We start from the raw sequence: 25,298 nt of genomic DNA on the forward strand, positions 1-25,298 counted from the left end.
TATCCCCAAGGAAACACGCCCAAAGGGTGGGGGACGTAATTGTGTATCAATGTTCGCCGCGGTGCTTCTCGTTGGGGCAAAAATTGGAAACGACTCCCAACACCATATGACGGAACCCGCCGCGGTGCTGCTCGTTGGGGCAAAAATTGGAAACGACTCCCAACCCCATACGCCGGAACCCCAGCCAAACAAACTATAGTGTAGCACTCTTTTGGAGTATGGGACTGCAGTGGGAATGATGTCGAAACCCAGCATTCAGGTCACAAACTAGGGTGGAGTGAAAACAGCGGAGCATAGAACAGTTGGTGCCTGTGGACTAGATCTATGTGTATATGTTAAATTCCCTTCTCCCCTTTCTTCCTTCTGTTTTTTTTTTTGGGGGGGGTGGAAGGGCAGAGGGAGAGAGAGAGAGAATTTTAAGTAGGCTCCACACTCAGCATAGAGCCGGCTATGGGGCTCGACCTCAGGACCCTGAGATCATGATCTGGGTTGAAAGCAGGAGTTGGACACTTAGCCAGGTGCCCCAGAATATTTTATTTTTAAGTCATCTCTGCACCCAACGTGGGGCTCGAACTCACAACCTTGACATCAAGAGATACATACTCTACTGACTGAGTCACCCCGGCTCCCCTCACCTTCCTGTTTCTCTGCCTCTAGTTTTTCCTTGTCTCTCTTTTCTTCCCTCCTCTTCTCTCCCTCCTCCACCTCTCCCTCTCTCTTCCGTTCTTCCTTCCTCCAGCCATACAGTTTAAATGACTTCTCCCCTCAGAGTCATGCGTTATTTCCCCTGTCTGGATGCTCTCCCACTTTCATTACCGGGTTTTTAAACCCATTTCAAGATATAATATATTCTCCTTGTACAAGGTCAAAGGCAACACAGTCTCAATCAGGAGGGGTGAGCAGGGGAAGGGTAAACGTCTCCACCCCCTCAAACGCTGCCCTTTGTGTTTGCCCCAACAGCAACAGACGGAGTACAGCCTTTCCCACGGTCCTCTGCTTTCTCTGCCATGGCGAACTCCTACTCATCCTTCAGTTCTCAGCTTCAGTGTCACCTCCTCAGAGAAGACTTCCCTGATCACACCCCACTCTTCCAGAGCAGGCCGGACCCAGGGCGTCTCCTCTGCGGCGCCATTACCATGACAGGTTTATTTCAGTAATTATCTGTTCAACTTCCGTGTGCTACACTGACTACATGCTCCACGTGGGTAGGGATTTGGTTCCTGTCTTGTTCACAACGGGCACCTAATAACAGCAGCCCCTCAATGAATACTAATGACACCTAGTACCATGACTGGGAGCTTATTCTCTGACAGACACTCTTCTAAATGCTTAATGTGGATTATTTTAAGTTTTCACAATGGGATTAGGAGATAGACATTGCTGTTACTCCCGTCATCGTGTCATCTGCCCCAGGACACCCAGGTGGAAAGGGGTCAGATGAGGCACCCAAATTGAGGGAACGTGGCTCCCAGGCTTCCAGCTCCCATCTTTCCCGCAGTCGGTGAGAGTTGAGCGCCAGGCCGGGGCAGGAGGGACTCACCCACAGAGGCGATGTCGGCCAGCTGATCTTCGGCCTCCTCGGGGTTGAGCAGGTCTGTCTTGCTTTTCTTTATGGTGGCTCTCCGCAGAGCTCCAACAATGGAAACATGGCAAGAGAAAAAGACGTTACCCTTTTTGAGAAAAGAACCATACCTCGGAGTCCTTGGGTTCTTGGGGCCAGGGACTTGCCATGTGTTGTTGGGTTAGCTAATCCTCGTGGCCATCCGGGCTGGTGGGAAGTAAGAGTATGCCCATTTTACAAAAGTGGAGACTGAGGCTCAGGGATGTTACATGACTTTGCCCCAGGGGTAAAGATGAGAATCGAGTCCTGTTTGGTCTAAGTCTGCGCTCGCAGCCACCCTTCCCCTTTGGAGATACCTGAGACTGGACATACAGAGACTCCCATGAAAGCATAACACCTTCAGCACACTTGCTAGGCAGGATGGGACTGTGGACATCTTTCCTCAGTATTTAAGTTCTATTCCTTCCCCACGAGCTCTCCAGGGGCCAGTGAGTTCAGTCACATACACCCTCCATGAGTCCATCTCTTCCCCTCCTCCCAAATTGTAAAATTTATTTTGTAATCTATGGAGATCAAGCTCCAGCACCTTTACTTCCTTTTCAATCTTGGTATTGTTTAATCCAAAGTCATTGGTCTGTCTAGCCAAATTTCTAACATGGGAGACGACTGTCCTGAATAGTAAGCTGGATTCTTGGCTATTGATCTATTTAGCGAACACAGATGGGGCTGTGGGCCAGGCGCTGTTGCAGGATTCTATTTGCAAGCATTAATGCAATCTCCATAAACAATCTGGTGAGGTAGGTATTATTACTCTTGTGCCCATTTGATGGATGAGGAAGACTGAGGCACCTGGCTCAAGCAGAAAGGGCAGGTCAGAAAATGTAAAGCTTACACCAAGGTCCTGAAATGCCCCAAAGAAGCAGATTTGCACCAGGCCTGTGTCTTCCTGGTCCTGACCTGATCTTGTGTTTGTTCTTGGAATCCCCTGGGGCCTGAGCATCTATTCCCTGGAGGCCCCTCAGAACCAAACAGTCTGTTCCCCCAGCACTTGTTGCTATAGTCTCCCCTGGGATCCCCCCCCCACCCCCGAAGCCAGGTTTAGAGCAGTTACCATCAAAGGGATGCCTCTGCTCCCCGTCGGTTTCATCCTCTGCGAGGATCACCTCTTCTGAAGAGGAAGAGCACATAGTTAAGCTCCAGCGCCTGCAGGCCTCTCCTCGGCTGGGTTCCCTTGGATCAGGAAGGAGAAGGGTCTGCCCGGCCACCTTCCTTCTCCTCTTGCTGATTGAGGTAACTCAATCAGCTACAAACGTGCTCCTCTATTCTTCCAGACTCCCAGCCTCACTGCAGCCACACCACCTCCCTCAAAATGAAACACAGCTTCTTTACCGTGACCTTTAAGGCCCTGCCTGATTTGGCCCCTGTCACCTCCCGGTCCTTGCTTCCTCCCATTTGCCTCTGCAGGTATTCTGCTCCAGCCACACCGGTTTCCTGGCTATCACTCAATGCTGGTCCCACCTCAGGGCCTTTGCACTTGCTGTTCCCTCTGCCTGGAACTCCCTTCATTAGACACCCACATGCTTCCTTTGGGTCCTGCTCCAACCTCACCTCCTCAGCTATTTCCACCCCACCTCGTTCGGACCACCCCACCTCCTCCAGCTTTTTTCCACTTCCTACACTGTTTTATTTTTCTTCTCAGCATTGGGGAACACTCAACACTATATGCCCTTGTTTATTTTCTGTCTCCCTCAGTAGAACATTTAGGAGCCCCAAGGGTGAGGATTTGGTCTTTTGGTCACTGCCATATCCTCAGTGCCTAGAACGGTGCCTGATACACGGGGGGTGCTCCGTAAACGTCTGCTGAATGGCCGAACCAATAAACACGCACCCACTGTGTGTTGGGCCCTGCCCTTGCTCGGTGGCTTAGCTTGGATGCTCTTACTGCGCACTCCCCAGCCCTGCAAGGGAGACACTATCGTAGCTCCATTTAACAACTAAGGAAACTGGAGCGCAGGGAAGTGAGCTTCGTGGCTAGGAGGTGGCAGAGCTGGGATGTAAACCAAAAGTCCCTCAGCCATTACGTGACACCTTATCCTGGTGTCACCCTGAAGGTTTCTCTACCCAGCTCCAGATTGCCTGCTGCTGAGAAGCGGGGCCACCTGGCCAGGTCCTCCTTCTCCTGCCATCAGGGCCCTCCCTTCCCCCACCTGTGAGCTGCATGCAGGACTCCGTGTGCTCTGAAACTCTCGGAATGAAAGGGCCTCACCTGCTTTTGAGATCCACTCCATGTACCCATTGAGCTCTCGTTCAATCTGCTGCTGCCTCCTGAGCTTCAGAAAAGCCCGCCGGTTCTCCACGCGCTCCCTTTCTTTGGCAAACTCTCTGCAGAAGCAGGAAAGAGCCAGGTGTGGCTGTTGTTGACATTTTAGGGAGTGTGTGTGTGTGTGGGGGGGGGGGGTTCAGAAATCCCTGGAGGGCAGGCAGTGGACTTTAACACAAGAAATCATGTCTCCTGAGATATCAGAACACCACAGGGGTTGGGAGTATTTCTGCCAGCTTCCCAGGTTATCCAACAACTGCACTCAGGTAGAGGAAAAAAGTAAAGCCACAGAACCATGCCATGCCAACCACTGCTGGCCGCATACCCCATTCTGATTCTCTACACTCTCGGGTGGAGAATATTTTCAGCCCTCTTTTAAGTGAGGCCAATGAGATAAGCTGAAGATTTCTGTGGTAGCCTGATATATATCCTTCCCCTTTCTTTTCCCTCTTTCTTATTCATGTTTGGAGTGTGCAGTGGCCCCTCTTGTGAGTGTGAGGCAGCCGTCTTAAGACCATGAGGCATCCATGAGACTGAAACCCTCTGTCCGGTAAGGACAGAAGGTAGAAAGCTAGAATGAACCGGGGTCCCTCACGTCACCACGGAGTCATTCCAGCACTCGGACTTCTTGTGATGAGAAAAAAAAAAAAAAACCTATTTATGATCAAGCCCCCCAATCTCCAAACCCACATTCAATCTTGGGGATAAGAGATACTATGTGTCATGAAAATGCGTGTTTGATTGTATACTGAAATATACAGTATATTTGGAAAATGGGAAGGGGGAACCCAATCTATTGGCTTTTTAAAAAATTTAAGTTATAAAAAGTAAAGCTCTATAGAAGTTTCTTGTGTGGTGGGTTGTGGTTGGGAAAGACTTCTGAATGAGAGGTCTGCATTGGAAAGAACCTCCCCTTTCTCTGGGTAGAGGTTGCTCAATGCCAGGGGTACAATGTTGTGAGCTAATGTTGGACTGGATTCCAGCCCTCAAGAGTCCTTTCCCTGGGTGCTTTTAGCAACGCACAACCTGTGCACCTGTACCTGACTTGCTAATAACTTTCTGGCTAACCCAAGACAAGGGAAGTTCTATTTTCTGCCTGGAGAATGAAAACAAAGGTTTGATGGTCTCTTTATGGTCAGAAGATGGTGAGGGGGTGTGGGATGGGGAGACTAGCAGAGACTTACCCTGACAGCACACCCAGCACGAGGTTCAGCATAAAAAAGGAGCCAATGATGATGAGGGGGATGAAGTACAACCAGTTCCAAGTGTTCCCTGAGGCATCGTTGCTCTGTGGGAAATGAGGACGGAAAGCAGGTGAGAGTTCATGGGACTCAAGTATGACCTGACAGGTGGGAGAAGGGGGAGCTCTGCCCTCAAATGTCCTTGGCCTGTGGAGTCCTGGAGCTCTGGAAGTGCAGAGAAATGGAACTGGATCAATTAGTGGAGGAAACCCCAGAGGTACCATTAGATGGACAAAGCCCCCTCTTAATCATGTAGGCCTCACAGGACTCAGGAACCAGCATGAAACTGAAGAGAACAACCCAGACCAAACTCAAGGAAAAAAAAAACTCAATCAAAATGCAGAAATGATCCTCTGGTTCCCTCCTTCTCCCTGATATAGTCACACTCTTCCCTTAGAGGAGGTGCATGAAGGCAGGGTCTGAAGGCTAGGTTAAATCACCAAGACAGATGGCAGGGCTGTGAGCCTTTTTCTCAAGGGTCTCCCTCCTCTATGCTCTGCAGCCTCAATGTGAACCACAAAAAAATTCCCAGATGTGCCCAGTTCAGTTTTTGAAGAGGCAGGGAAGATGTCTACAAGTCAAACATTCTTCTCTGGATGGCAGAACACTGTGCCAAGAAGGAAGTAAGAGGAGGGGATGAAAATCAAGACTAGAAAGAGAAAGAAAGGGAGAAATATAAAAACCAGTGCTCATGGAGTACTTGTGCTAGACACCCTAAGTATATTAGCTATATTAGCTTAGTTACTCATTTAATCCTCATGATGACCCTATTCTACCATCATGCCCATTTTATAACTGGGAAAACTGAGGCCCAGAAGACAAAAGTGCCAGTCCAAGGTCCCAGAGCCAGTTGGCGGTAGACATGGGACTGGAACCAGAGGTGGGGACCAGAGCTCATGGAGGTAACCTCTGTGCTTGGGAAGCCCTGGCATCAGCAGCTGGAGCAAAGGGAGCCTTATGGTGGCTCCTCAGTTCTGGGGCACCCGTTGGAACATGGCTTTAAAAGCTCACCTTTCAACACACCCATATGATGCTACTTCTCCTGCCCCTGCTCCTACCAATCACAAATACTAGGATGAGAAAAACTGATTTTGTCAGGTGTTGGGGAGTCTGAAGAAGCTGGAATCCCCCATATGTTGCCCATGGGAGGGTAATATGGTGTATGAGTGCTCTGTGCCTGGGGTAACAAAGAACTACAACCAGGGGCCTTAAAAAACCAGAAATTTATTGTCTCATAGTTCTTGGAGGCCAGATGTTTGAGACCAGGGTGTCAACTGGGTTGGTTCCTTTTGGAGGCTCTGAGGCTGAATTGACTGTATGCCTCTCCCCTAGCATCTGGGGGTTTGCTGATAATCTTTGGTGGTTCCTTGGCTTATAGACACATCACCCTGATCTTCACCTTCATCTTTGCATGACATTCTCCTTGTGTGCATGTCTGTCTCTCTGTCCAAATTCTTTCCCTTGTTTTAAAGATATCAGCCATATTGGACTAGGGCCCACCCTAATGACCTCATCTTCGACAATGATCCCATGCCCAATGAAGGTCACATTTTTCTGGCACTGGGTGTTAGGACTTCAGTATATGAGTTGGGGAAGGGAGGACACAATTCAATCCATAACACATGGTACAACCACTTTGGAAAAGGGGTTGGGAATTTCTACCAAAATTAAATCACATACTTGTACTACCACCCAGAAATTCCACTCCTGAGTCCTGGGTCGTTACCCAACAGAAATATGAATGGCATGGACAAGATTGTTCATAGTGGATCTTCATAATAGCCCCAAACTGGAAATGGTCTGAACCCTCATTAACGAGTGGAAAAATAAATGGAATGTCATGCAATGAATAACTGCCACTTGTCACGTGAAACCTTACTGAGTTAGTTAGTGTGAGGCAAAGAAAGCCAGACAGAAAAGAACACGTATGGAAGATTCCATTTCTACAAAATACAAAAGCAGGCAAACTAGTCACCATGCCTGAGGTCCTGATGGGGCACCCTTTGTGGTGGGGGCTCCAAGGGGTTTTCAGGGCTGAGAAGGTTCTGTTTCCTGATCTGGGTGTTGGTCACACAGGTGTGCCCAGTTTGTGAAAATTCATCAAGCTCCTTACTTAAGATCTGTAGGTTTTCTGTATGCTTATTTTACTTTACTTTTTAACCATATTTTTGGAGTCAACTTTATCTTAAAAAGGAAGAAAATCTTGACCCATGGTACAACGTGGAAGAATCTTGAGGACACTATGCTGAGTGAAATAAGCCAGTCATAAAAAGGCAGAGGCTGGGGGTGCCTGGGTGGCTCAGTCAGTTAAGTGTCTGCCTTCAGCTCAAGTCATAATCCCAGGGTCCTGGGATTGAGCCCTGCATCAGGCTCCCTGCTCAGTAAGGAGTCTGCTCCTCCATCTCCCTCTGCCCTCCGCCTCCCTTGTGCTCTCTCATGTACTCTCTCTTTCAAATAAATAAATAAATTCTTTAAAAAAAAAGAAATGCTGTATGATTCCACTTCTATGCAATCCCCACAGAAGTCACAGTCACAGAGACAGGAAGTAGACAGCGGCACCAGGGGCTGTAGGAGGGAGCAGGGAGTCAGTGTTCAGTGGGGACACAGTCTATTTGCAAGATATAATGAGTTCTGGAGATGGGTGGTGGGGATAGCTGCACAACAATGAGAATGTACTTACTGCCACAGAACTGGACACTTAAAAATCATTAAGACGGTAAAGTTTATGTCACGTGTGCTTTACCACAATTAAAAAATGGAAAACAAAGCAAACCAACAAACAAAGCCAACTTTCATCATGGACACACACAAGTTCTGGGGACAATTAATATGTCAGGGTTCCTAGTTCATGTCCTTCTTCCAACAAACACCCAAAGTTCTGATGTTTTGCTTCTAGAAGGTTCTGGAAGAAAGGATGGAGTCAGCAGAACAGGGCTGGACAGAAGGCAGGACTGGGTTTGTGCTTTTCCTTTCCAGTGCTGCGGCAGCTGAGGCTTCTCATGCCTATTTCTTAGGCTAAATATAGTCCAGGGAGAGAAAGCCCGCACCAGCCAACACAAGAAAAAGTCTGGGCCATCTCAGGAAACAGGTTTGGGATGGGGACAGAGTGGCGGGTGGGGGAAGAGAGGTGGGATGGAACAGGGAGAAACAGCAGAGGCCCCTCAGAACTGAGGCAGCCCCTCCATCTCAGACTCTGCTCCCAATCCAGCTCCCCAATAGGCTTAGGACCCCTCTGGCCCATGACATGCTGCCCAGTCTAATAACAGACATACCCAGTGCCAGGCACTCAGTCTACCTGAGCTCAGTTAATCCTCTCATAGACACCAAAAGGTGGTACACAATTATTCCCATCCTCCTTGGAAGGTAAGGAGAAGTAAAGTTCCATGCCCAAGGTCCATTCTGGGTTGCCTTTTGTCCCCCCACTCTCCCAGTACCTGGGAATGTGACTTTACTTGGAAATAGGTCTCTGCAGCTGCCATCAAGTAGGTCTCTGCAGCTGCCATCAAGTTAAGGTGAGGTCATGATGGGGGGGCCCTCATCCAATGTGACTGGTGTCCTTTTAAAGAAGAGGAAAACACCAGGTTGAGACAGGGACATGCAGGGGAGAGGATGGCCACATGGCTATGGAGGCAGAGTGTGGAGGGAAGCCAAGGAACGCCAAGGGTCAACAGCCACTGGAAGAAGCCACAACGAGGTGAGGAAGGATTCCTGAGTCTCAGACAGAGCACAGCCTTTCTGACATCTTAGTCTCTGGCTTCTGGCCTCCATGTGATGGCAGCCACAGAAAACAAATATAGCTACTAATTGGCAGAGGTATCTCACCCCCCAATGCCCTGTCACTCTGCCCCTGGATAACTCTTCTCTAGTCACATGGGCTCCTTTCAGCTCCTCAGATACACTAGGCATAGTCCCATCTCAGGACCTTTGCACCTGCTGCTCCCTACGTTGGAAGGCTCTTCCCCCAGATTCCTACATGGTTCCTCTCTCACTCTTCTTCAGGTCTTTGCTCAAATGCCATTTTCTCCAAGAGGTCTTCCTTTTTTTTTTTTTTTCCATTTTATTTATTTTTTCAGCGTAACAGTATTCATTCTTTTTGCACAACACCCAGTGCTCCATGCAAAACGTGCCCTCCCCATTACCCACCACCTGTTTCCAAGAGGTCTTCCTTGATGGCCCTTTATTTCTAATCCCATTCCCTGTGCCAGGTTTTCCCTTAGCTTCACCCTCTCTACACTTTTCCTATTTTTCCTGCTCACTGTCCATCTCCCTGGCTAGAATGTGAGTATCACAAGGTGCTTTTTTGGTTCTTGTTCACTGCTGTATTCCCTAGCACAATGCCAGGTATGCAAGCAGTGCTCAATACATGTTTGTGGAATGACTGAATGAGAGGTGGGTCCAAGTTCCCCACACATCCCACATCATCAGTTCCCAAGCTGTCCTCCCTCTCCCACCTCCCCTGTCTGCTTTTCTCCCTGGGACCGAGAACTTGTTCTCTTTCCAGTATGGCCCAAATTATTCAAGTCCATGCTCTACAGCCAATTACTCAAGAAGAAGGAGTTGGGGGAGGGGTGGATGCAATTTTTGATAAGGAGGTGGGCTTTCCCTGGGGTCTGCTTGGGAACAAAATGGGAACTACGTTTCCCAAGAAGAAAGGCTAGAGCTTCCCCTGCTATTCTGATAGCAGACAATGTGGGGGGCCCAAACTTCCCCTCCTGGGTCTGACCTCCTTTGGAAGGTCAGGAAAAGGGCGGGCGTGTGTACGAGTCTGGGTTTGGCGAAGTAAAGGAGGATGGAAACTTGCTCACCTGTCATAATCAGTAATCCTGAAAAGGATAGGTTCTTAAGAGTCCTGTCTTTTTCCTAAAGGCTCAAAGAATTCCAGTGCTTGGAACACTATTTCTTATTAGTGTTGTCACTAAGTATTTCTGGTGATATGGTGGGATGGCCCGTCCCAGTTCCCCTGTGGTTGGCTGAGGGCCTCATGCTGAGTGCTGGCCAATAAGGAGTGAGTGGAGACAGCTGTGCCACTTTGGAACACTGAACTGTCACCGTGGGACCCTTGGGGCTTTCTTTCTATTTGGGACAGTAAGCGGCAATGTCCTAGCTGTTTTATTGGCTGGCTTCCAAGTGGCAGTGGTGAGCACAGCCCCTTCTCCCCCACTGCCAACCTACACTGGACACGTAGTGTGAGCAAGAAAAGAGATCTGTTAATGTCATGGAGACTTTGAGGGATGTTTGTTACAGCAGCATCACACAGTTTTCCTGGCTGACACACCCTGATATCTCCTTGGTTTGCTCCTTCATCTCCTTCAAGGCTTTCTCAAATGCCACTTTCTCATGGATCCTTCTATGGATCTCATGAGGCAGGTGAGGAAAAACAATGTCTCCGGTAGGTCTGATGGAGAAATCGGTACATGAAAAGGTAAAGTTCAAGATTACAACGCACTAGTTGTATCTGTTCTTTGAGCCTTTGTCTGGAGCCCAGTGTCCCCTGGAGCCCAGAGTCCCCTCGATCTTGGTGTGGTTGATGCCTCCTCATCACTCAGCCTTCAGCTCCACTGTCCCCAGTTCAGATAAGCCTTCCCAGCCCTCCTGACCCACAGGACTAGCTCCTCTCTCCAGCACTGCCAGACATCCGTTCTCTTCCTGGCATGCTTTGTTCTCTGATTCACCCTGTCAATTTATACCTTTTCTTGTTTGTAGACAGTCTTTGTCCCTAAAACCTCGCCTCCCCAGCGCCCAGAACAGCATCTGGCATACAGCAGGTACTTACTAAGCGCTGGTGGCATGATGAATGCAGGTAACCTTGAGGTCCCTGGAATGGGTTGTTTAAATAATAGCAAGGGCAGGGACACCTGGGTGGCTCAGTCAGTTAAGTGTCCGGCTCTGGATTTCAGCTCAGGTCATGATCTCAAGGTCAGGCTCCATGCTCAGCAGGGAGTCTGCTTGAGATTCTCTCTCTCTGCCCCTCCCCCCCCAATAAATACGTAAATCTTTAAAAAAAATAGTACCATGAACAGGAGACTGTGTTTATCTCAGGTCCAAATGATCAGGCTGTTTCCCTGGGAACAAAGAGTCAGGCAAGACAACCACTGTCACTTTAGTGACAAATACCCCTTGATTCCCACAGTTTCCATACCCAGGGGATGGGGGAACCAGGCTGAGGAAGGCAACGTGACTCGCCAGCTCGCACAGGGTGTGGATGGCACAGCTGGGTCTGGAACCGTCCTTCTGGCTTGCAACAGATTTTTTTTCTACTTCACCTCTTCGCTGCACTTACATAGTATTTTATATTTATAATAGTTGGCCCTTGAGAGCCTTAAAGGAGAGACTGATTCATCCCCGCACTGCTGGTGCCTAGCGTGGCGCCTGGCGTTTAGCAAGCGTTCAATAAATACTCATCAAACAAATTAATGGCTGAGTCCCAGTAAAATTCTTAAGTGCTTTCTGTTTTATGGTTTATTTTCCTTTTTTTTTTTTTTGAGCCTGGTTCATTCAGAAAAAGTATAGAGGATGATAAGAAAAAAATACTCAATTCAGGAGAACACCCAATTCCCCAGTATACTGGATAAAAATGGTGCGGGTTTGACCGTGAAAGAGCCAAGGTCCCACAGTGGCCATGAGGGAGGTCGTATGTCCCAGTTTATACTCATTGTAGATCATGCAATGCCTGTTAATTATTTTTTGAGTCCTCCTTTCCCTATTTGCTCTCAAAATTGTCCCAGTTTGGATGATAAATTACACAGCCTCTCTGCCTATTTGGTCCTGTCACCTCCTCTGGCCTCACCAGCTCCCTCATTTGCTTTCACTCATTCCCCACCTTGCTGCTCCTCATAAATGCCAGGAACATTCCTGCCCCAGGGCCTTTGCACTGGCTATCCTGTCTGCCTGGGTTTCTTTTCCCTAGCATACTTGTATGGCAACCCCCTCACCTCCTTCAGGGCTTATTAGAAGAACTACAACCCCTCACTTTGACAATCCAAAGCTCCCCTCCTGTTTAAGTTTTCTCCTAAGCTCTCTTTCCCCTCCTACACAGGAGTCCTCAAAGTTCAACCCATGGCCTAGCCACTTGTGTTTGTAAATTATGGTTTTATTGGTATACAGTCATGACCATTCTCTTATGTATTTTCTCTGTGGCTGCTTCTGTGTTATGACAGCAGACTGAGTAGTTGTGAGAGAGATGGTGAGGCCTGCCAAGCCTAAAATATTTAAGATACTCTCTGCCCTTTACACATACATATATAATCTCTAAATTATGTTGATGATCCCAATTCCCTGCTTCCTCCACTAAAATGTCAACTCCCCCCAAACAGGGATTTTTGTCTCTTCCATTCACTGCATATCCTGAGGGCCTGGAAGAGTGCACGAACGTCGGAGGCATTCAATGAATGTTTGTTGAATGAATGCATGACCCAAAGTCCCCTCAGTTTTGGTGATCTGAAATTGGCCAAAAGGAGCATCTATGAATTAAAAAGGGTTTGGGTCAAAGATCAGTTTCAAGCACAAGTGGCCATTTGTCCCTTAAGGGACACACATTTATAATCATCAACCATGCACAGTCTCGCTGCCTTCCTGACTGACATTAACTGAAGGAGAGAAACAGAGTGAGAGACACACAGTAAAGCAGAGAGATGGAGAGGGAGAAAGAGAAGACAGGTGGAGGAGGAGACAGAGACAGGTACAACATAAAAGAAACAAAGAAAGAGGGGGAGAAGGAAGAGAAGAGGGGAGTCAAACAAAGGGGAGGGGGTAGGATGGTTAGTTCCCAGTGGGGTTCGAATCCAGATTTCACCACGCTTGGCCATAGGACCTTGGCATGTTGCTTTATCCCTGTGGACCTCGGTTTCCTCATCTGGATGATGGGTCTAAAAATGCCTCTTGCACGATGTTGTTTTATGGATGGATCAACAGTACAAGAAGATGTGTGGCATCTGGTAAATTCAGAGAATGGCAGCCCAAAATGAACTTAGGTCGTGTTGGTCCTGCCAGGACCCCCACGCTGTTCATGACAGGTCCTGGGTTAAGGACCTGTGCCTCTCCCCCTGCTCTCCCTTGTATCCACCAAGAGAGGGCAGTTCCCATCACCCACACGCGGCTTCCAGGCTGCTCTGGGCCAGCACAGTGCTGAGCTCCTGAGCTTCCCCAAGCTGCCACCACCACCTGGGGCAGAAAAACAAGTTTGGGCCACTCTGTCACCTGACAGAAGTTCACCAAACTCACTGGGTAATATGCGTCTGTCAGATCAGCATCTTGGACATCTCAGACTTGTATGTCAATAACAAACACCATAAAGAATCCCTGAATTCTCTAATGTAGGCTCTTTGGCCCCTAATATACGTTTTCTGCCCCAGACTTAAAGAGAGTTTTCAGAAATTACTCCTTTAAAAATTAAATGGCTCTCCATGCTCAGTGGGGAGCCTGCTTCTCCCTCCCCTCTGCCCCTCCTCCCACTCATGCTCTCTCTCTCAAATCAATAAATAAAATCTTAAAAAAAATTAAACTGCTCTCCCTCCCTCCCTCCATTTCTTTTTCGTGGGGTTCAGTTCAGGGCACCTGGTCCCGCCACTTTCCAGCCGCCAACCTCCCGCCACACTCTCTATCTCTGACTCTTATTTGTAAAATGGGGGATAGTCCTCTCTCCCCCTCAGGTTATTTATAAACCAAACTCCTGACTTTATTTGAACTTTGTCAGTTTCCCATTAATGTCTCCTTTCTGTTCCAGAACCTCACGTCACATCCAGTTGTCACATCTCCTTTGGCTCCTCTGGTCTGTGATAATTTCTCAGTCTTCCCTTACATATATCATGACCTTGAGAGTCTGCGACAGGACTGGCCAGGTATCCGGCAGAACACCCTCCAGTCTGGGTTTGTCTGATGTTTTGCTCATGATTACACAGGGATTGTGAGTCTTAGGGAAGAAAACCAGAGGTGTGGTCCCCTGCCCATCACATCCGTCAGGGCTCATACGATTGTGTGTGTGTGGTGGTGGGAGGTCCCGACCTTGGTCCCTTGCTTAAGGTGGTGTCTGCGAGGTTTCCCCACTGTAAAATGACTTCATCTCCCCCTTCCCTACTCTACTCTCTGGAAGTGAGTCACTAAGTCCAGCCTACCCTCCAGTGAGGGGGGAGACTCAACCCTGCTTCGAGAAGTGGAGAATCTGCATTTATATTAAATGGAATACTTCCATAAGGAAGATTTCCTTTTTAATTTTTTTGTTTTATTGTTTATTGTTTTATTGTTAAAGTTTTATTGTTAATAAAACAATAAGAATGAGCATTGATTATTGCTATATCAATTGAGCCTTTGGTGTTCACCCTCTCTGGATGGGTGACGTGGATAAGAGCAGCCAACACACTGTGGATACATCCAGAAAATATTCACCCCCCCCGACTTGTCATAGTGACTAAAAATATCTTTCTTTTCCTCTTAAATCTATAACAAGACAAACCTAATTTTTTTTCTGATTACAAAAGGAAGTTGTGCTCACAGTAGAAAAATTGATAATACAGAGAAGATTCGGGAAGATAAAGATTCCTGAACCCCACTCTCTAGAGGCCATCTTGGTACAGTGCCTTCCAGTCTTTCTTTCCCTAACGTATATTTTCAAATGTACACACTGAGAGCAGAAGATGGGACAGGCTGAAGTGGATCACAACCCCTACGATCATGTGTGGAAACCCTGAGCCCCAGTGTGATGGTATTAGGAGGCGAGGCCTCTGGGAGTTGGTCAGGGTTAGAGGGGGTCACACAGGTGGGGCCCCCATGATGAGGTTAGTGCCTTTATAAGAAGAGACACCAGAGAGATAGCTGTCTCTCTCCTGGCAAGAAGCCGGCTGTCCATAAGCCAGGTGGAGAGTCATCACCGTGTTGGCCCTATGGTTCCAGCATCCAGAACCGTGAGCAATGAGTTTCTGCTGTTAAAGCCGCCTGCTGCATACTCTTATAATGGCAGCCGGAGCTAAGACATAGGTTTACCCCACCTTGATTCTTTAAAAAAAAAAAATCAGTTCTCCCCACTCGTCATTATACAGTGTGCATTTCCACGCATCCGTAAATATTCTCCCAACAGATGCTTTTTAATGACGACGTAATATTCCATCATACGAAGGAACCATACGGTACTGAACCAGTTGCTTCCAGTTTTGTTCTATTTTTACAAATAATGCTGAGATGCACATCCTGATATAAATCTTTGACAACACTGCTGATTAGCTGGGGTTAGGCTTTTTCCAGAAGGCGCTTAATTTAACCAGGAAGCCAAGCAGAAAAGAAAAGGAACAAATCAAAACTGGGAAAACCTGGAAGCGGGCTGAACATGCCATGTAGGTGAGCTACTGCTGTTTCCTTTGCCAAGAATGCTCTCCCACAAACATCCGTCTGGTGCTCTCCTTCTTTCTGGAAATGTCACTTCCGCTGAGGAGCCCTCCCAGATTGCCGACCTAGACTAGCCCCGCCTTCCTCTTGTGTTCTTTTGTCCTCGCAGGGCATGTCACCACATCCCCTGTTATGCATTTGCTTATTGTCTATGTCCCACCGTAGGAGCAGTTTTGGTTTATCATGTTTATTGTTTCTGTCCATCTCCCTTATCAGAGTGAGGATTTTTGTCCATCTTCTTCACGGTGGGTCTCTTCCCCTGCCCCCGCTGCCACCTGCCCATTTCCCAGCACACAGTAGGTGCTCAACAGTTACTGAATAATCATATGGTTATCAATGATATTGAGAAAAGAAATGAGATGTTGAGATTGTAAAGTCCTGCCCACCCAGGCAGGTGTTATCCATCTGGCTCCTGAGCTCTTGGATTCTAAGACACCTGGAGCTGGTGCGCCCAGACTCTCTACTCCCGGGTCTCACCTGCCAGAGGCCAGTGCGGCCATGCCCGTGGGCCTCGGGTCTAGCACAAATACAGAGGACAAAGATTCCAGACCTTGTGGCTGCCTGGGGCCAGATGCATTGAGGAGGCAGGGCTGGCAGAGGGCAGAACAGAACAGCAGGGCCCAACTGCCTAGAAAAGCAACAGCTCTGTCCTCAGCAGCAGAAACTCAAAGGTAGTCACCTTAGCCCCCTGCCTTTGACAATGAGAGGCTTTGATGGTTGTATTAAGTTTGTGTCTTAATTTGAGAAGCCCTAGACAAGGGCTCAGGTCCAGTAGTTTATTTGGGAGGTGTTATGGATTGAATAATATCCCCCCCCCCCCCCCCCACAAAGGATACATTGAAGTGCTAACTCCCAGGACCTCAGAATGTGACCTTATTTGGAAATCAGGTCATTGGGGAGGTCATTAGTTAAGACGAGACGGTGCTCGAGTAGGGTGGGCCCTAATCCAACATGACCTGTGTCTTTATAAGAAGACAGCCAAGTGAAGATGGGAAATTCAAGTGGAGGGCAGAGAGTGTATACGCCAGGGAATGCCAAGGATTGTTGGCTCTAAGCTGGAGGAGGCCAAGAAGGCCAGTGCCTTGACAGGGCGCTTCTGGCACCCAGACTGGGAGACAACGAATGTCTGTTGCTTTAGCCACCACTTTGTGCTACTTTATTACTGCTCTGGACTCACATCAGGCCCAGATCATGGGTGGGGTTTCTACCCACAGGATGATGGTGGGATGTAAGTACATGTAAAGTTCTAGAAGGCTACTCGGAGTTAGTAACAGCTATCAGTGGGTTGAGGGTGAGGGTGGGCAATGAAGTGGAACCCCACAGCTCACTCTACTTCGTCGGGTGCTGCTGGGGTTTTTATGATAAGAAATTCATATGTTTCTGAGAGCCGTGCCTACCAGGGTGGAGAATTCGGCCCTACACAGAGCTTGCTGAGGACCAGGTACTGTTCTAAACACTTCACATGTACCCAGCTCACTCAGTCCTCCTGCTCGTACTACACAAGTGGAAACGAGGCGCAGAGAGGCCAAGTGACTTGCCCAAGATTGCACAGCAAGGAAGTGGTAAAGTCAGGATGGGGAACCAGGCAGTTTGGTGCCTGACTGTGCTCTCACCACTTCCCCTCATTTTGTTTCCCCAAAGACAGCTCAGCTCTAAGCTTCCAGGACAACTATCTCTTCCAACAATGGTGCTTATGACTAGAGAATCTTCTGCAAATACGTCATCCTGCTCATGCTTCCTCTCCCACTACTAAGTACATCCCCAGTGTCTTCCTCTGAACCTCTGGACACTTTCTCTGGACACAACCCTTTACCATGTTCACAATTTTCTTAGCTTCTGTTCCTCAGTCCCATTCTCTGTCCAAGTGCCTTACCTTTCTGGCCCCTGGCTCCGTTTCACTTCCAGGAGGGCTCATTTCCCTCTGCAGCCTCCTCTCACACCACCCTTGCAAAGCAAAAATCTAGAACCCATAAAAGTCCCCCGTCAAGCTTTCGCCAACTGGGTGTAACCTTTGATCCAAGCTCTTTGCAAGTGAGGCCCAAGAGAGAGACTGAACATTTCTTAGATCTGTGGTCTGTTTCTAGGATGCTATGCTTAGACAAGGTCTTCATACAAATTAGGACACCATATCTCCTTCTTACATTCTTTATAGTTGTCAAAAAACTGTAATAATGGTGGACATCTATGTAGTCTACAATACAAATTACACTCCTGAGATGTGGTTTGTGCAGTATGTGACATGCTCAACTGTCCATGGCACTTTTGCAATCCACTTCCAGGCTGTACTCTCAGCCCCACCCAAAACTGAGCCACTGATCAAAAGGATAGGTTCTTCCAAATCTCCGTCCACCCCCAAGGGGGAACCTTCTTAAGAAACCTCAACTGCCACCAGGAGGAGACTTCAGCAGCCCCAGATGTAGGAAGAAACATGGTGTTGCTTCCCCAGCAGGCCAAGCCCTGGCTCATATGGCAGAACCTTAACTGGCAATTTCAGCACTGACGTAGGCAGAGAGGACACCTCTGCCAACAGAGGTATATATGTGGACCAGCCCAATGAGGTCACTACACTTGCGGCATCTTGTATTCCTGACTCCACCCATCTCCAGCCGCTGACAGGTGACTGACTTGGGTGCGGGGGAGAAGGCCCTCTCAAGGCACAGGTGGGTGAGGAAGGTGTGCTGTGTTTAGGGCAGAGAGAGCTCTAAAACCTGTACATCTAAATATCTATCAAAATTATAAATACACTTCAGTTGTTGACCCAGTGATCCCACTTCTGGGAATGGACACCACCAACCCCCCGCTATTTCTGCACAAGGATGAAAAGACATAAATGCAGTAGGGCTCATGGCAGCTCTGAGTTCAATGTCAGAGGATGGGGAACCATCCAAGCATTTGTCTCTGGGGGAACTGATTAAATGAATCACAGCCCACCAAACAATGGAGCGCTATGCAGCTATACAAAAGAACAAGGTCATGTTTCATGTCCTGCCATGGAAAGATCTCCAGGATATGTTGTCATGAGACACCCCCCCCCCCTCCCCACCAAATCACAGAATAAAATAGCAGGCATGGAATGCTACACTTTGGGGTAAGAAAGAGGGAGGAGGATGTAGATTTGATTACACTTGTACTTGCATAAACACAGAAAGCATACACCAAGGAGCTGAAGGGGTGGCACCTGGTGGGGGGATAGGAAACAGGATGCAAGTGAGGCAGGTGGGCCTGTCTCTAATGTTTTCAAGATCTCAGACAAGAGTACCGATGGAGGCCCGCATACTCTGTGTAAATATTTAAAACTACTAAATAAAATATGCTGTGTGCTTCGCCTTTGTAAACATACCTTCATAAGCACTGGGAAGGTCAGGGTGGAATTTAGAACCTAGATGTCTGCCCTGGATCATGATGAGAACAAATCCAGCCCTGCCCCTGGACCATGCATGGCCTGCCTTCTCTCCCACTCATGGCTCCATCTGGCCTGGGGCAGGGGGCTTCATGCACACATGCACGGACATTCCTGCTCACATGGCCAAGCTCCAGCCACATTCGTGCCAACAGATGCTCCTAGGACACCTGGCCCAGGTGGAGAACAGACCCACAGAAGAATCCCATGCAAGTCCGCAGAATCTGGGCTTGGGCAGAAAATTCCAGAATCCCGGATAATCCAAGAAGGTTGTCTAGAAAGTGGGATAGCTGGTACCAGCTTCTGAAAGATATATCCCCTGTGCCCCATGGGCTCCTCACCCTACAGAGAGGGAGTGTGGCTGGCAGAGGGCCAGCGAGGGTCCCAGCACAGAGTCCCTTTGTATACATCCTGGGATATTACTCTTTATGGGTACCCATATGGGCTTGTGAATCACACATTTACATATTAAAAAATCTAAAATTATACTTAAACACTTTAACGGTGAAAATTTATGCAGCATCTAAGTGCCCTCTAGATTTCCATGTCCCAAGGGGCCTCCTCTACCTAAAGTTCTGATGTCTCCTGCCCCCTCGCCCTGCCCCACCTCACCGGCTCAGAGTCCCTCCAATTCAGCCTCGGGAATTGGCTGGTCCAGGAGGGCCACCTCTCCCCATACTTGCATCACTTACGTTGTAGAGGAGGTCAGTCCACCCTTCCATGGTGATGCACTGGAAAACTGTCAGCACTGCAAATAGGATGTTGTCGAACTGAGTGATCCCATTGTTGGGTCCTTCCCAGTAGGGCTGACATTTGGTCCCATTGGGGCAGGTGCGGGCGGGTTCCTCTGTCCCACATGGAGCCGGAGACTCACCCTGAATGTCATCTAGGAAAGGGAAGGGGAGAAAAGTCAGGGGAAAGGGCTAGGAAAACCAGCTCTGAGAAACAGGGGCTGTAGAGATTCAATATTGTTGGGAAAAAATGACTATTGGAATGAATTTATCAGTATTTTTTTTTAAGTTTGGCTTTGTTGATCTGTTCATTGTTTTCTGTTTTATTAATTTCTTCTCCAAGTTTTATTACTTTCCCTGTGCATTTCCTAAACTTTTGAGACAGATTCATTTCTTTTAAGGCTATAAATTGCCCTTCGCATGCAGGTTTAGTTGCTCTCACAAAACTTGTCATGCATTATTATCGTTATCACTCAAGTAAAATATTCAGCAATTTCCAATATTATTTCTTCTTTGACCCGTGGATAACCAAGATGCATTTCTTATTTTTTTTTTAACTTGCCAGATATTTACAAAAACAGAATAGCATAGGGGCACCTGGGTGGCTCAGTCGGTTGAGTGTCCGACTCTTGATTTCAACTCGGGTCATGATCTCAGGGCTGTGGAATCAAGCCTTGTGTCAGGCTCTGTGCTCAGCATGGAGTCTACTTGTCCCTTTCCCTCTGCTCCTCCCCCCGCGCTCTCTCTCTCTAAAATAAGTAAAATCTTAAAAAACAGAATAGCATTGGGGCGCCTGGGTGGCTCAGCAGGTTAAAGTCTCTGCCTTCAGCTCAGGTCATGATCCCAGGGTCCTGGGATCGAGCCCCGCATCGGGCTCTCTGCTTGGCTGGGAGCCTGCTTCCTCCTCTCTCTCTCTCTGCCTGCCTCTCTGCCTACTTGTAATCCCTATCTGTCAAATAAATAAATCTTTAAAAAAAAAACAGAATAGCATAACGAATTTCCATGTACCCATCACCCATTTCAACACTTATCAACTCAGGGCTAGTCTTGTTTCATCTGTATCCCCTCCCCACACTTCGCCTTGCACTAGAATGTTTCTAAAGCAACTCTCAGATACCCTATCATTTCATCCACAAATAAGAAGCATGCCTCTTAATTTCCAAACACTTACAGGGTTATCCTTTTGTTACCAAGTTCTAGCTTAATTACACTGTGGTCAGAGGATAATATTTTGTGTACTTTGGTCCTTTAAGATCTGTTGAGATGTGTTTTCTTTTCCCTGATATGGAGGGTCTGGGTGAATATGCCATGCACATTGTGAGATGTTTGGGTGCAGTGTTCTCCAGACTTCCATTAGGGCAAATATGTGAATTCCGTGGTGCTGTTCTTCAGTAGCCTGACTGATTTTTCTTTTTTTTTTCCCCCTCTTTTCTCCCCTCCTCTGCTCTCCCTGTTTCCCTCCCTCCCTTCTTTTTTTCTTTCTTTTCTTTTCTTTTTTCTTTTCTTTCTTTCTTTTGAGATGTGTTGGGCTCAGGGAGCTGTTCTGGGGGTGAGGGAGGCCAGTACACACAGTACTTACCCTTAGGCTCAGGAGCTAAGTTTTCTCCCCAAACAGCAAGAGGCAGATTGTAAAAATGCCACAAGGAAAGAAACACATGCCAACAGATGCACCTTTTGCTGGCAACCAAAGACAACTTCCTGGTGAAGTTGGGCTGGGTGCCAAAGGTGGGGTCTGAATTCCAAGGTGTTGATAGGGAGACCCTGGAAACACATGGTATCAGGGAAGCACAGAATGACCTAGGGGTGTCCCCACTGGACCAGAACAGTGGATACAAGAGGACCCTACTCAGGGAGTCACACTTTTGAAGGTTTTCAGAGAACAACACTGTCCGCCAAGAAAACAAACAGCCAAGTGTGCAAATTCAAGGTCTCCACAAAATAAAAATAGCTCTCAATGTATGTGCTATGGGCACAAATTCCCAACCCCCACTCAGCATGCAGCAGAGAGAAATAAACCAGCACGGAAGGCGTGAATCTTACTGGCCTTTGAAGCGTCAGTTAAATAGAAACTGTAGGTCACGCAAAGTGACACCCGCCACTCTCAGAGCTGACACCCACTGCTAAAGAAGAAATGAGCACATCGGCCACTAGTTTAAGTGGCTGGAAATGCCTTCCTCGTTCATGCTGGATTTGGTACAGGGGGGCTAATATTTAACAGATACAGATTGGAAGGCAACATCTTTTAAACATCAGGCTCAGAGCGGGGTGAAGAAAATGCATGGGCTCCTATAAGAAATGAGAACCAATGTTCGTTGGGAAGGTCATCTCTGTCCAGAACCTTCTACGTCTCCACCCTGTGACCAAGTCTGGCTCAGTTCCCACTCCCTGCGGCCCCCTGCGTCCGCCAGTGAACTCTGGTCCCTCCTTTTCCTCAGGGCTACAAGAGCTCCCCAATGTTCATCCATATTTGATGGGGAGATAAAGCTCACATCAGCCTTCATGGCTACAAACTGATTGGAGACGAGGAGTCTTATCTCCTTAAACAATTTTGGAGGCACTTGGAAAGCAGAATGCCTTCCACTTTACCTTTGCATTTCTCTGAGTGTTTGGCACGGTTCTGGGCACGTGGGAACCAGGTTCCCGAGGATAAAGAGAGGCAGCTGAAAATCTGTCTCTCCTTGGCAGTTTGGCCCAGTGGTTCTCCTGATTTCAATCCCCACTCAGCCCTCCGCCCTCCCATCACGAAACACTCTGAGCGCTGCTTCTAGAAAAGCAACCGTCCAGAGAGTCTGAGGAATTTGGTTATAAATATATTTTAAAATTAACCTGCTGCCTGGGTGTCTGTATATATCTGTCTCTTACTCACACGCCTTATATTTTTAATCGCGAGCTTTTCAGTCATCCTCCTAAAATGAGGTTTTCTAACCCCCCAGCTGCTCCCCCCCCACATCTGCCCCCTCACAACCCCACTCAGACCTAAGCCAGTTGTGTCTGCTTGACTAGAAAGACCAAAAAAGAAAAAAAAAATCACCTCAACAAAACCCCAAAACCTGGGCTCCAGGAGTCCTGGTTTCTCTGCTCTTGGTTGACTTTTCCGAGGGGCCCTGCCCTGTATCTCTCCCTCCTGTGTTTCCGCCCGGGTGACGAGGCCAGGCATAGAAATAGCTCTGCCTCAATTAACACCTTCTTCATCGGGGAAAGAAATAATTAGGACATCCCATATTGAGCAAACTTCACAAGCCCAGGAGAGAAGGAGTCAGGAGGAGCAAGAGAAAAGGAGGAAGAAAAAGGACATCTTGAATAAATGTTTCCAACTGAGTTTTCCTTTTCTCTGGGGTGGTCTTGGGCCATGGCTCCACCACGTGGGGGTGTGTGGGAAGACACTCCTGGACAGAATCTTCTTCCCAGAGAGACGGGCCTAAAACTCCTTTCATTTCTCACAGGGGTTCCCCTTTAGCTTCACCATCCACGCTGTCTATCCCCTGAATTCCTGGTTCCCTTGTCCCATGATCAGCATTGCCAGCCAGCCCATCTGGACCAAGATGGCCAGTGGTCCCAACACAGACATCCAGGCTTCTGTCCTTATCCGGTTCTATTTGGTTCTTGGGCTTCAGAGAGCAAAGGAGCTTGGAGAACAGGACATTTAATGGAAAATGTATCTGGAGGGTGCAGGGGCCGCTGAGTGTGTGGATAGTGGCGGACACCGCCCTGTGACATTGCTGATTTAGAGCTGAGTCCCACAGGTGAGCCTCCTGCCTTCCTGGCTTTTCTCTGCCTGTCCCCCAACCTTGCATTTCTTGACCCAACCACTGAGGAGTTGCCAATGACACGGAACCCTGCTTGTGCTCGGTTCTGATTGTTAGTGTCCTGCCTCCCAGCTGGGGTGTCTTCAAGGTACATTCTGGAGGGGAGCAAGAGGGCTACCTTCTCTATTCCTTTTCTCCAGGCAATGGGGATTGCCCCCCAACAAAGCAATCAGACCTCTTCCTTCCTGACCAGGCTGTCCCCTTTCCCTCTGCTTGAGAACACAGCACGGGATGTGGTCCGTGCAAGGTTACGAGGCAGAAGCTGCTGGCACCGTGTCCATATCCTGCTGTTGGCCTGGTCTCCCCACCCTCCCACCTGAAAACATCTTTCATGCCTGCTCCAGCCCGGCATGCAGGTCAGCCAGCCGTGCCGGGACATTAATGCCCAGCCAGGGACAGTCCTTGTCAGTGTCGGACAGAAGTTGGTCAATAAGACCCTGACTCCCTTGCCCCCTGGCTGGGATGGGTCTGAGGCGTGTGTCCTATGTTACCTCCCCAGGCTGCACAATGGGACCGGACCCCAGCTGCCCACAATGGGAGCCTGCTTGATAACACTACACCCCTTTACTACATGTCTTCCTTCCCTGTCTCATGTCCCCACGCCCCCTCTGGCACTTCCTGGGATCACTTACCCCTGGGACAGCTTCTGGGGAACCCCAATGCAAGGCCCTAGAACAACCAAGCCCCCAAGGGCTATCTCATCCCCACCTTTGCCTGTAGCACTTTGGAAGGAGGTTCTCCCAGCTGCCAGGAGAAAGAAGCAAAGCCCTGCATATCCTTTCCAGGAGCTTGTCCCCAAGGGAGGAAGGCTGGAAAAAACCCAAAAAGCAAAAACCAACCACATCATGCTGCTTGGACCTACCTGTCCCCTCTTCAAAGCAGGTGGTATGAAATTTTCCCATATAAAATTCTAACCCTATGATTGCAAAAATAAGGATTGCAAAAAATAGGAGGAGGCCGATCTGCAGCAGGGGGATCATTGCCTTCATGATCGACTTCAGGACGACTTGTAAACCTGAGAAGACACAGAGAGAGCCCCATGGCTCTGTGAGCAAGTGCCCCAAACTCTAGGAACCCAGAGCGCACGCGAGGCTGGGGGTGGGGCGATGACGAGGGACCACACGGGCTGGTTGTCATAAGATGGGAACAAGCCCTCCTAATATTTTAAAGCACTTCTTCTTTTAAAATATTTTTAAAGCATTTGACACATGCTGTCATTTGTTGACCTTTTAGCTAAGGAAGGGGTGGAAATTGATTGCTTTCTGAGCCATATTCCTGGGTGTTGGGAAGCTTTTACCCAGAACGGGGTGCCTTTTCCTAATTTTTCCCACCAAGAGGGGGCGTCTTTTCCTAATTCATGCAGAGGCACCAGCGAAGCCAGCCACACCTCTGCGCCCGGGGACAGCAGTCAATGTCCCAGTTCCAGTCCTGAGAAACCAGACAGCGCTTCATTGGCTTCTAGCACAATCCCATGAAGTGGGCACCCGTGTAAAATTACCCCATTTTGCAGAGGTGGGAAGCAAGTCCGAGAGAGGTGATTCATCCAAGGGCGTCAGAAATAACAGAGCCGGGACTAAAACCCAGGTCTGAGGGATGTCAAATCTGTGTGTTTGTAGCCACAAACTATTAACATATAAACTATAAACATCCAATGTGCTAGTAGGAAAGTCTATGGTTAAAATCAAGGTTCAGACAAAAAGCCCAAGGCCTTGCTTCCTGATTAGAAGAACTCTGCATGGCTCATGATTAGCATCTCCTGGCAGGTGGAAGCCCCAGGGACCCGCAATGGAAGGGTGATGCTAATGGAGGCGGTGGGCAGAGTGGTTAGGGCTCTGGACACTGCATGCGGTGAGTGCCAGGCCAGG

The 25,298-nt window shown here is 48.4% G+C and overlaps 1 protein-coding gene across 12 annotated transcripts in view; it reads right to left on the reverse strand.

The window, feature by feature from the left end:
* Positions 1 to 25,298, reverse strand: part of CACNA1A (calcium voltage-gated channel subunit alpha1 A) — a 286,598-nt gene that overhangs the window by 93,071 nt on the left and 168,229 nt on the right. For 8 of the 12 annotated variants that reach the window (XM_045990603.1, XM_045990602.1, XM_045990608.1 and 5 more), the window contains 6 exons: positions 24,296 to 24,448; positions 19,589 to 19,782; positions 5,066 to 5,169; positions 3,828 to 3,943; positions 2,673 to 2,729; positions 1,541 to 1,633 (listed from right to left, as the gene is read on the reverse strand). In XM_045990603.1, coding sequence (XP_045846559.1) covers positions 1,541 to 1,633; positions 2,673 to 2,729; positions 3,828 to 3,943; positions 5,066 to 5,169; positions 19,589 to 19,782; positions 24,296 to 24,448 — 717 coding nt within the window. The remainder of the gene's footprint in view (positions 1 to 1,540; positions 1,634 to 2,672; positions 2,730 to 3,827; positions 3,944 to 5,065; positions 5,170 to 19,588; positions 19,783 to 24,295; positions 24,449 to 25,298) is intronic. The other 4 variants (XM_045990607.1, XM_045990606.1, XM_045990604.1 and 1 more) reach the window with 1 other exon arrangement.

The sequence above is a fragment of the Meles meles genome, chromosome 20 (genome assembly GCF_922984935.1).
Source record: "Meles meles chromosome 20, mMelMel3.1 paternal haplotype, whole genome shotgun sequence".
NCBI lineage: Eukaryota > Metazoa > Chordata > Mammalia > Carnivora > Mustelidae > Meles > Meles meles.